This window comes from Clarias gariepinus, chromosome 5, assembly GCF_024256425.1.
Source record: "Clarias gariepinus isolate MV-2021 ecotype Netherlands chromosome 5, CGAR_prim_01v2, whole genome shotgun sequence".
Classification (NCBI taxonomy): domain Eukaryota; kingdom Metazoa; phylum Chordata; class Actinopteri; order Siluriformes; family Clariidae; genus Clarias; species Clarias gariepinus.
In genome coordinates this window covers 13,236,055-13,248,637 of record NC_071104.1, presented here as the reverse complement: position 1 = coordinate 13,248,637, position 12,583 = coordinate 13,236,055, and the positions used below count along the sequence as shown (strand labels likewise).

The 12,583-nt window shown below is 37.0% G+C and overlaps 1 protein-coding gene across 6 annotated transcripts in view; it reads right to left on the bottom strand.

Moving 5' to 3' along the window:
• LOC128523854 (target of Nesh-SH3) overlaps window positions 1-12,583 on the bottom strand; it is a 34,835-nt gene that overhangs the window by 4,369 nt on the left and 17,883 nt on the right. For 2 of the 6 annotated variants that reach the window (XM_053496003.1, XM_053496004.1), the window contains 10 exons: window positions 12,454-12,525; window positions 11,578-11,805; window positions 9,795-9,848; window positions 9,010-9,057; window positions 8,757-8,873; window positions 7,900-7,971; window positions 7,088-7,297; window positions 4,812-4,917; window positions 4,639-4,718; window positions 1,830-1,859 (listed from right to left, as the gene is read on the bottom strand). In XM_053496003.1, coding sequence (XP_053351978.1) covers window positions 1,830-1,859; window positions 4,639-4,718; window positions 4,812-4,917; window positions 7,088-7,297; window positions 7,900-7,971; window positions 8,757-8,873; window positions 9,010-9,057; window positions 9,795-9,848; window positions 11,578-11,805; window positions 12,454-12,525 — 1,017 coding nt within the window. Of the gene's footprint in view, window positions 1-1,827; window positions 1,860-4,638; window positions 4,719-4,811; window positions 4,918-7,087; window positions 7,298-7,899; window positions 7,972-8,756; window positions 8,874-8,963; window positions 9,058-9,794; window positions 9,849-11,577; window positions 11,806-12,453; window positions 12,526-12,583 lie in introns of those variants that run through there. The other 4 variants (XM_053496006.1, XM_053496007.1, XR_008360463.1 and 1 more) reach the window with 3 other exon arrangements.

The following is a 12,583-nucleotide window of genomic DNA, read 5'->3' as shown; positions in this document are numbered from 1 at the left end:
CGAAGCTTTTTAGAATTCTCTGAGAGAGCTCCAGGCTTAGCCTAAAAAGTCCTAGCTGAAAGTCCTAGAATAAATGTGAATTAACTTCTCAGAGCAACACTGCGTGAGGATGTACATTTAACACTTATCTCAGTGAGGGGGTGTGGTCGACCCCGTTGCTAGGGATGACGCAGCAATTCAAGAACTGTGATTGGTTAATAAAAAATAACCTCTGACCTCTGCAAAGGTCTTGAAATGGGCTCTTTGTGAAAATAGAATATATGATAATAGAACAGACAGTGAAATCATAACGTTTGTAAATAAAGAAATGATATAATTATGACTACAGGTGACCTTATGGAAAGTTTCTGCTATAGGCTAAATATCTTAAAGATAATTAAAACAGCCAAATGTTGAAAATGTGTCTACTTTTGAAGCAGTCATTTTCCACATAGTAGGTACTATATTTAAGTTCTTACATTAATTTATCATACTGATTTTGTTACTTGTAATCCATTTCAGACTGATGGGAGCAAAATGTTTCACCTTTAACCAATTGCAGGACAGACTTTTACATGACTGCAGGACAGTCTGTTTAAATTGCACTTTTGGATGGCATGTAGCCAACAATCCAAGAGAGATGGAAGGACATAAAAGAACAAGAAAACCAAATTGAGCAGAAGAGCAGTGTTTACTTTTAGCTTCATGTTCAGTGACCAGAGAATATTTCTTCTTTTCACCATTTTGTCCTCTGCTATAGAAACTCTTAAGCCACTTAAAAGTCCTCCTCTCTACTCTTAACAATTTTTACCTTAAGAGCTGTTTTTAGGGCTAAGAAGTTTTGTGAATCATTTTTATCTTTACTAAGATGTGGTTCTAAATTTAAGGGGAAATTCTAAGAAAATGTCATAATTCTAAGAATGACTCATCTAGAAGCTGGAACAACATCTGAAGAACTGCAGGCATCACTTGCCTCAGTTAAGGTCAGTGTTCATGATTCAACAATAAGAAAGAGACTGGGCAATCCATGGGAGAGTTCCGGGTCGAAAGCCCCTGCTGACCAAAAAGAACTTCAAAACTTGTGTCACATTTGCCAAAAAACATCTTGATTGGTCCCAAGACTTTTGAGCAAATATTCTGTGGACTGATGAGATAAAAGTTTAACCGTTTGGAAGGTGTGTGTCCCGTTACATCTGGCGTAAAATTAACACAACACCTCATAAAAAAAATTATTTTAAAAAACCATCATACCAACAGTCAAACAAAGTGGTGGTAATGTGATGATCTGGACCTGGATAGCTTCAGGATCTGGATGACTTGCCATAATTGATGTAACCACGAATTCTGCGCTCTACCAGAAAATCCTGAAGGAGAATGTCTGGCCATCAGTTTGAGACGTCAAGCTCAAGCACACTTGAGTTATGCAGCAGGACAATGATCACATCAGCACGTCAACCTCAGATTTGGTAAAAAAAAAAAATTAATATTAAAAAATTACGATTTTGAGGTGACCTAGTTAAAGTTTGGACTTAAATCCGAATGAGATAACCATAAACGGCCGTTCATGCTTGAAAACTTCCTATCGTGGATGAATTAAAAGAATTCTGCTAAATTCCTTCACAGCAATTTGAAAGGTTTACGCTTGATTGCAGTTGCTGCTGTTATTAGGTAAAGTGTAGGCTTGGACCGCTCTTTTCTCTTAATAAATGAAATCATCTTTGAAAAACTGCATTTTTATTTACTTGGGTATGCTATGCTAAGTATGTTAGCAGTTGTAAGAAAAAAAATTTGAAATTTTCCCTCTTTCCTCAGGCCAGTACTTAAGTGTTAAGACTGGTGGTGGTATTTACCAGTTCGAATTTCACTCACCCGAGGGTCCGCTGCAAGAAAAAAAGAGAATGTTAATGCCAGAAATATTACATAATCTAATATTTTTACCATACTGTGGCTATTACATCATTGTCCGGATAAAAGCGGTAAAGCTGTTCGAAATACATTTCTGCTGCCACTCTTAAATGACTTGTGCATGACAAATGTACTTCTTTATCTTTTTTTATTCCTTTTTTCCTTTCTCATCAAAATAGTTTTTACAGGTGCAAATACATACTTTCAAGAAATCATCACTCTCCTATGTTTAATAACTAGAGTTGCAATAACCCAGTACAGTAAGAGCATATTTGCGGTCATAACTATTTGCCTGCATTCACTCACACTTCAACTTGAAATGACACAGGTCCGTTACGATGACATTGGAATACATAAATGCCTTGTGTATGTTAAGACTGAACTTCCTCTCTGTACTGTGAGCAATGGTCTGTTTTTCATAAAGACCACAGTCTCGTAATTTATCAGTGGAGTCATGTGTTTTCTGTTAGCTGCTGGCATTAGGACAGATTCTCTGGATCTAAGCAGCAAAATGAAAAGAGCCAAAAAAACTGAGCTAATTACATACATTTCAGCTTGGGAAAGGATAATTTAATAATTTAGTAAAAACTGGCAAATGCTGTGTATGCCATTAAAAAAAAACACCCTTTTGCATTAAAGCTAATAAAATATAATGGCAGGCAAGGATCGACAGAGGATCAGGCGAGTATTCTATTTATTCTATTTATATCCTGCAGCACTTTAACCAATAGGCATTATCAGAAAAAGCTTTACAGAAATCTAGATGAAGATTTCAATCCCTAATGTGCGACGCAGATAAACCTTCAAAGAACCCTCCAAAAAAAAAATCATCTTCAAGAAGAAACCAAATAGCAAGATTAAAAATTCCTATATATCTTGAATATAAAATAATTAACTGTAATAAACAAATAACTATACTGTATATTTTAGTGGCTAACATGGCACCATTTACTCCCACTGTTGGGTTTTGAAGTCTTTTTCTTCAAATTAGAGTTGCAGTCTTGCAAATAAATAAATTAATTAATTAAAATCAGACCAGGCGGCATGGTGTCATCATGGATAGCACTTGAATCGTCTTGAACCTCCAGGTTTCTGCTTATAATCCCACCTCCAATCTAAATGCATGCAGTTTGCATGTTCTCCCTGTGCTTGGTGGGTTTCCTCCCACCGACTAATATGCATTCTCAAATTGCCCGAAGTGTGTGAATGAGTGTGTGTGAGTGTGTGTGAACTATGTATACAGGATAGGGCGGTATAGAAGATGAGTGAGGGAGTGAGTAAATATTAGACCCACACCATTCATGGTAGATATATGGGACACCCACCCAAACTGGTGATACCCATATGAGTAGAGTATTAAGCTCTTACACTATGGTTGTTTGGTTGTGAAGATCATTTATCAAGGGATTAAAGCTAACACTTACTTTCACTAATCCTACACTCAATAAACTGAGATCAAATTTTCTTACTGTTATCTGCCCCTTGCTTATGCCATCACTTCATTCACTCATGTTGGTTTACTTTGTACCAGTACAAAAATCTAGCTTGGATAGAAGCAAAAGCAACATACAAGAAAAAAAAACTATGCACTTTATATGTTTTAACAATATCAAATTGTTAAATAAAGTTTGCCGGACTATAATCTTAGCAACAGCTTCAGGTCTGTTGAAAAGTGTGCGCATTTACAGTACAGTAGTGCTGTTCGGATGTAATTTCCAGTGATTGACAGTTATGGCTTGGCCATTTACATTTCCTATAAGTAAAATGTAAAAAAAAAAAAAAAAAAGTCTGGGGTTTAAATCTTTTACTTTAATAAGAAGTCATAAGTTTGTTTTGAAGTTCTTGTGAGTAAGAATGCTGGGATGAGCACAGAAAGTCATCATGATTACAACAGCAGGGTTTGAAAGGTACAAATCTACAACATCCAGCTGAGATTAAACAAGATTAAGTTTTGGACATAAACTGTTTATAGATTACCTTTAGATCTTCATGTTCAACGGAAACTGGACACAGTTTGACCAAACTAAAAAAATCAACAGAATTGGAAGCTAATATCAACATGCCAGCTTGATGGTTTTTCCGCGAATCTTAGCTTTTTACTCGGCTCAATTAAACTGAAATGAGTATCGCATGTGTATTTACTGTGTAGGAAGAATTATTTAGATCTAAGTCTCTCAAAAACTTGCTGTAGAAGGATTTCCTTTGTAGTCTTCAGAAAGTTGGGAGACTTAGCTATTCTTAGGAACCCTAGGGTTTGTGCCTTGATTAGATTCTGCTTTACTTTTAAAAGGATGAAATCCTTCACGTTCTAAATAACTGCAACCATAAGTGTACAAACTGATCGCAATAATAAATACTCAAATGTGGCGCAAGCTCAGTAAAGTGCAGCCTTTCTCTGAATTTCCATCTTGTGTGCTAGTTGCTTGGTTTTTGTTTTGTCATAAGACTTAAACAGAAATCTTGGCTGGCAGCTGATTGGTCGTCACTAAATCAGAACATCCAGCATTGAATAGTGTTAAAATAAACACAGAACGTTAACCTGGACTGCAGTGGATTATGGCATGTTGAATAGAAACACATCTGGTGCAATCAACCTTGCAGTCAAATACTTTGCCTTGAAGGATTTGTAGTAATTTCATAAACCTTAGTGCGGTTTTGTGGTTCAATGTGAAGAGCAAATTTTTGGCCATAAGACCTTAAATCAAAGTATGGATAATAAATGTGGTAATGAGGGCTCCAGGCTCCTCTCCATACCCGACTCAGTGTTGAAGGTTACCGACTCACTGGAAGGTCCAGAACCAAGTTCATTCTTAGGCGTTACTTTGAACTCGTAACTAATAAAAAACAAACAAACATGAAAAGCATGAGAAGAATGAAGAATCTAGGTAGCCGAAAGACAAACAATGTTAATTGTTTAGTATGTTTACCTGCTCTCTGGTTTCAGGTTCTCCACAGCTGTATGCGTCTGATTGGTGGTTACAACAGATATAATTTTTCCACTTGGACTATTTTCAGAGGAAATGACATCATATTCTGTAAATGAAATAGTATATGTTAAGAAATAGTAATACGTGTTGAGCCTCTTCCCTGTAGTCGTGTAGTGGTACAATTATTGTATTTGTGGATATGTTTTGTTAGGATGTATTTATAATAAATAAATGTATGAATTTAGCTTAATTATATTAAGCCTGGATTTATACCATATACACTGTCTGGACAAGGTAAGTCGCCATTTCAGGAGGGTCAAATTGTTGGGCTGCATCAAACAAAGAAAATAACTTAGAAGATTTAAAATGACTGGAACTGGGTTAAGAACCCTTCAACACATTATCAAAACCTGGAAGGATAACAATGAACCGTCAACTATGTGGAAGAAATGTGTTCGGAAATAGTCATGAGACCACTTAAACACTTGGTGAAGTTGCATGGGAAAAAATAAACAGTAAAAACCATAGCTACGGTAGGGCCGCTGTCTGGATATAAAAAACAAAAAAAATAACAAAAAAAAAACAACAGTTATCAGTGAGACTAATCAGTAAATCAGGTATCAGGTTAACAAGGGAAGCACATGAAGTGATGCACTCATCGTACATACAATCCTATGGGCCCGTTTTTTCAAAAGGTTTAATCCAGATAAAATAGATTTTTTTTTGCAATCCGTGATCACGTAATCCAGCTTACTTTTGAGCCAGTTTTTCAAAGCAACATCGGATTGGATCAATCTGATCCGGATAGGAACTTTTCAGGATCACCAAATCTGGATAACCAGTGCTCAAACAGGATAGGAAATCACAATGTAGAACTATAGATATGTAAAGAGCAACAAGTAGAATGGCCAGTGTGGGGTCAATATAAGTTTATTTTTATTTGAAATGAAAACCCCACCCCATCCTCTTCCAGCAGTCCGTTCATCTGAGACCTACAACACAAACACTGTACATTCAGGATATTTATAACAAATTTCAAATATAGATGTATTAAATAAAAAAAAAAGACTTAATGTTAAATACTCCACAATAATTTCAGACTTCCTCATCTGATGTGAAGAGACCAGCTCGTCTGAGCGTAGCCTTTAGGAGGCGGACCTCAAGTCTGGCCTTGGTTTGCTGCAGTTTGGTCAGAGTCAGTTGTTCCTCTGCCAGACGAAGCTGTGCTTTTGCCCTCTAAGTCTGTTTTTGCAGAAGTGCCTTGTAATCATCATCTTTGTTTGATGAAGGGCGCTTCAAGTCTTTCCTCTGAGATCCTGTGGCAACTACCACTGGCTCAACCAATGAGGATCCAGCTTCTTCCTCAGGAACAGAGCTGAGATTCAATACAAATACGCTCTCTGGATCAGCCTCAGGAGGAACTGGCAGATTCTCCTCCTCCTCCTCAATCCAAGGCTCGCCATCCCCTACAACACCTTGAATACCATGGAGAGCTTGCGACTTCTCACATCCAATGATGTTGAGGACCACATTTGTGTAGTCTCCCCTCTTAAAGGGCTTGTTGCCTGTTTGTGGGTTTTTGGCTTCAGCATGGTCCTTTGTTGCCCTGGCCTTAAGATTCTTCCACCGCAATTTGATTTGGTCTGTAATCCAGTCTGGCCAGACCCTATGGCATTTACATTTTCTGTGATTTAAATCCAAACATCATTTTTCTTTTTGTTGGTATCCTTAGCAGAATTAAAACTTTCCACTATTGTTCCATAATGGCACTGAACACCCTCTAGTAGTGAATTGGTTTCAGCAGCAGTGAAGTTACAGCTTTTTAAGTCCATGGTTCCGTTGCTTTACTATAGTGAACATTGTTCATCATTTATAGGCCTTGGGTCCGATTGCCTCGATTGAACACAAGCCAAAACGAATCAGTTGATTCACAGAGAGACAATGAAATGGCAGGTGTTGTCCACCGCCACCACCACTTTGCAAGGAGAGGATACCGTCAAAGGATGTATGTTGAACATACTGTACCAAGCCACTGGAGCATGGTACCATGGTAACACATGTAATACAAAATTCAATGTACTTTTTTTCTTTTCTAACATTGCTTAAAAGTTATTTTGTGTTTGTGTTTCTTAAAATGAAGCTGTGCAGTAATTAGTATCATATTATCATATATATCTTAATGTAAAAAACAATCAATGAAAATCGCTCTAAATGTGTTCACAATGTTGGTGTATCAGGAACAAACGAAACCTGTAATCAATAAATTGCCAGGCTACCTGTTGTCTCATTATCTGTTTTCTCCCAGTCAATTATGACGAATGATGAACATCCCTCCACAGTAACCACTGTGACGTTGGTCGGGGGGGTCTTGGGTGGGCCTGAGATGTTGGCTACCACATTTTCCTCTTCAGGGAAGAAGCTGAGAGAGTTAGTCACGGAACATGGTTGCTTCGGAGGCTTGTTTATCTGATAGATAACATGAGGTGCTGCAGACACAGAGAATCAGATATCAGATCCAGGTACTATAGTCGTAGACACGTATGGACATACAGTACATGGTCACCCAAAAGTCTGCATCTGTTGCCACTTTTCCCTGTGTGATATTTAACTTTTTATTTCAGACCCAAGAAGGCTTCAAAAATAACGATGAAATAAATTAATAGAACCAGACCTAAGGCCATTTGACTTGTTCCTTTTCATCTGAGAAAAGACATTGCACTAAAAGATGGAAAATCATTTCTGCATTTAATTAAAAAATGTTCTTACGTTCAGTGAACACACAAGTGCCACGAAGTCAGAGACTGTCAAGTTGAGCTTTTGTTGTAATTTATACTTTTATACTTTTTTTTGTTTATTTATTTTTTGGTTGGATCCAGACAGTTGGGATATCCCGTATATTCCACTAAGATAAGGACAGAGGTAATAGTTTTAACCCCCCCCAAAATGCTTCATTACAGAATAGACGGAGATAAATGACATAATCAAGAGATCTGATTATTGGCCTAATGGCGCAGATAGTTGGAATGAAAATTAACATAACCTTCGGAAACCTTTTCTTTAATTTCTGCAACATGAAACACTATCTTACCTACAAAGCGGTTTTTCCCCATTATGTCCACTTCTGAAACAGGAACAGAACTGAATACAGAGCTGTTGTCACCTTGTCAACAAAAATAAAAAGACAGAAAAACTTGTGACGATTGTGACATTATTGTTTTCAAGCATATTTTACTAAATGTTTTTCAAAGTAAATCACAGATGAGAAATTGAAAAAGTAGATCGAGTAAAAACAAGATTTTGTCTTAAAACGTCTCTAGCGTGTTAAAATTCACTTATACTACTTCAGTGCAGTTTTTTTCAGCTGTAAAAATATGAACTAATTCCAGTAAAAATATTCAGTTTATCTTTTCTAATTAATATCTATTGGTGCAGGTGTTCGTTTACATTGAGCAAGTAGCTTAATAGTAACTTATTTAAAGTAAATTGTTCAATCCGGCACATAACTGTTCATAACATAAACGTAAATAATTCTTTTAATTGTGTAAAGCTGCTTTGGGACAATGACAATTGTTAAAAGTGCTATACAAATAAAATTGAATTGAATTAAATTGAATATCTACATATTGCAAAAGTCTGCAAACGTTTTAGGAAATTCTGTCCAGCGGTCGATTTAAGACGCGTCCACAGTTTGACACACGCACAGTGCACTGTCAAAATTGTTGCTGTCAGTTTATAATCTGGCATAAAACTGCTTATAACTTAAATTCTACTAAACATTTTGATGTCATTCATAGGTGCAGGTTTAACTTCTTAAAAAGTTTCATTAAATTCTGTCCAGGCAGTTTTGCATGACAAAATCTGTCTGGACAGACATACAGACAGGACATTTCTTTTATTTACATCAATTTTATTTCCATAGACTACAGAACTATTTTGACTTCTTACCATTCAAGGCGCTTGTTGGTGTTGGCTTTTGATAGATTTCGGCGGGAGGAGTAGTAAGTGAGGGTTTCTGCAGAGGTAGTTCATTCTTCAAATTCAGATTAGTTGGTGCTTTTATTGCTTTATAGAAGGGGGAAAAACATTTGTTTGAGTCAAATTTTGCAAAGCCATTATTTACTGCATCAAATGAATCTAAAGCTATATGGTCACCTTTAAAAGTTTAGAATTGCAACTAAACACATAGCTTAGCTTTTACCCTCATCTTTGTCCACCTGGTTTAGATTTTCCTTGTTTTTGGTTGATTCTGAAAAACAAACTCTGTGGTTACTCAAAGGAACCTCGGGACAGCAATAAAGAATCTCAAGTCAAAATGATAAAAAAAAAAAAATCTGAACAAAAGATGAAACACTTAGTGTAGATGAGATGAAAAAGAGTTCATGAAACACATTCAGCTTAAATGCATGCCTTCTAGAATTGTTGAAACATCTTAAATGTATCCTAATTATGTTCCCAGGACCTGTCTATTTTCTGTAATGAGAAGAGTATAGCAAACTGAGCAAAAGTTTCAGCTGTGAAGTATCTGTCATTGTTTTATGACACTGGAAATACTGACTGGAATGACGCATAAATATTTTCTTTGGCCTGGAATGAGCGTGAAAGTCGGTTGTGAAAGAAGCAGTCTTATTGGGGGGTATCGATCATGCTTGTTAGTGCTGACTGTGAGAATTGGGGCAGCACAGAAAAAAGCCCTGTCAATATAATATTTATATATGAAGCCAAAGGTGAGAATTCCAACATTACATTTAACAACATTTACACTGAACTTCATATAAGAACTCTTTTTCTGATTCAACTTATTAAAATATATTATGGTAAATTAAAGCACATAAAATGATTTTTTTTTAAATCAAGTACATCTCTCTTACAAAATGTATTATGCCACATTCATGTACAACTCTGTGATGTTTATTATGACAAATATTTCCTTGCAGCTGTAACACATGGTAATTATTAATAAGACTGTAATGGTTTCTAATTTACCAGGTTTTTTTTTCTTGCTCGACTTCTGCCCCTTATGCTTCTCACCATTGGATGCTGTGGGAAGATGAAAAGTTTGTATATGTTAGTAACATACAAGTCAAGTCAAAAGACACTTCCTAACAACAGCATAAACAGACCGAATCATAAAAAGTAGAATCAAAACATCTTAAACTTTATTGCAGGACTGCCTGCTTTTTAATATTATTCACCAGAACCGTGTGATATGAAGGACAGATTGCAAAGGAAACAAATTTACTTTCAATCTGAATCTGATACATAATTAATCCTCATTATGTTGACTTTAGTAAATATATTTTACTGGAAATAATGGAAAACCATGGAAAGGCTTTGGTTTCACTTTTGTTGTGATTTGTTCGCCATTTCTACCCTTGCCTTGACTTTCTGCCTACAAATATCACATTCTCTACGGGGTCGGTTTAACAAACAAAGCTGTAAAAACAGTTAGTCTGTCTAAAAGATTTCCCATTTGCTTATGAACACAAGATCCATGGTAATGGGACTCATGGATAAAAGTTGGGCATTACTCATTATTATCTCTCCCACAGCTGCTGGATTCTTCTTTATGGGAAAAAAAAAGACAGGAAGGTAAAGCCTCTGAATGGATTACAGAAACCTCAATCCAGTCATAGTTATATTGATACCTATTAGTAGCTTTAGTCACGGAAAAGGTATGTGGAGCAGCAATTCTTACTAAAATGACTAATGCAGATCTTATAATCTGATCAGGGGGACAAACGAATAAGGACATTCCTCACTGGTTTGGGCCACTATGTCTATACGGTGATGCCTTAGGGTCTGGTTAGCGGCCATTTCATCTTTGCAGCATTAATAAACAAGGTACTCCATAAAAATATATTATATACAGCAATAATGATACTAAATATTGATCGTATCCGCAACTGAAGTTCACCAAAGTATATCACTCATCGTTTATGTTGCCTAATCCTGTAAACAGGCTTGGGGGCACACACATATGCACACTTATTCACACATTACGGACAATTTTGGGAGCACCAATTAGCCTAATCTACAGGTCTTGGAACTGTAGGAGGAATCCGGAGTACCCGGAGGGACCCACCAAGCACGGTGAGAACATTTAAACTCCATGCGCACAAAGGTGGGAATGGATCTCGGAGCCTGGAGGTGCAAGGCGACAATGCTAGCCACTAAGCCACCATGCCGCCCCGAAGTACATCAAAGTGAAAAATTTACTTCACTCCACCTCTACACAGTTTTCCTTCTAGACTTAATTCTTGCCAAACCAGGCCTTGTTGTTTATCTACTTTAAGTATAATGGGACATTATGAAAAAATTTGGTGAAATAAGCACAACACTGCTATGGAAATTGCACAGTTATTCTAAAAATTTGTTCCGCTGTGATTACCTATGGCACATGTCTTGCAGCTTCATGCCCATGGCTGAACCAATAGTCAGTAAAACGGCAAGTCTATTTACACTGACATGACTTCTGTTTATACTGAAAATCATGTATCATGTACTATGTGTATGTGCGCATCTCATAACTTAACTTACTGTATACTGTAGTTGTGTGTGCACGGAGAGTTTGTGTGTGTCATGCAGATCTCATAAGCATATGTCCATGCATTTCATATATATTTGTTTGAGTACTTAGTAGTATACATGTATGTGTGACTGTTTAAAAAATGTGTATGCAAGTGTTAATTTAAGTCCTATACAGTTTCAAATTACCCGTCTGTTTCGATAAATCTGATTACATGATTTAATAAACAGCAGAACTTACAGTTTTGAGAGTGCTTTGAATTAGGAATCCGGGTCTTGTTACCCTTTGCCTTGTTTCCCTGTGCCTTGATACCCTGCGCCTTAATAACCTGTGCCTTCTTGACAGTGGTGTTAGAGGAGGTAGGAGGCAACGTTATTGGATTAGGAACAGAAACTGTAGAGACACGCTTGATTCCTGTAGGTGCTGATGTGGTTGCCACAGTAGCAGAAGTTGAAGACATTTCTTGACCTAGATAGATATAAATATAATAAGTAATGCCATGGTGGTGATAAAGGGCAGTTGTTCTACTTGCATGAGAAAGAAGACGGTGCTGGCGAAGAGAAGACAGACAACAAGCTGCTTTTACTCTGAAAGTAAAAATATGAGGAGTCCTGTGAAGACAGACAATGGAAGCATTGATGCAGGTGGTGCAGTCCTGAATGAGTACAGTGGTGATTACAGATTAGATGTGATAATTCCTGCAGAGGTGATACTGTTAAAAAAAATTGCTTATAATAAATTAAGGCTAAAGGTACCAGTTAACAAGAACATGCTAACTGGTGCCTGTCTTTGACTGATTGTTAATGAAAAATGAAAAATTTTGGCTTGAGTATTCTTTGAAATGCGGGATAAGCATGATGTAACAGCATAGTGCAGAGTTTGAGGATGGAAATGAAGAACACTAAATGCGTGTAATACAGTAGTTATAGCACAAGTGATGTGTTGGCATTGTAGGCATGGTGGCTTTGATGGCATAGGTGATGCTTGGCAGCAGTCTCATTTTAGTTTTTTTTTTTATGTGCTGTTATGCGATGTGAAGTCACAGTTGCATGGCATGTGAAAGACAGTAGTTAGGACCAATAATGCTGGAGCCTCGACACACATTGATATCATTACCCTTGTTCCCATTCGTTGCCCCATTGACAAGAACAGGCTTTGTTAGATGTCCATCCAGTGGCTGGCTCGGAGCTGTATGACATGGAGAAGCTGTCTCATAAGGAGGAGGTTTATACTGCAATTTGAAAAA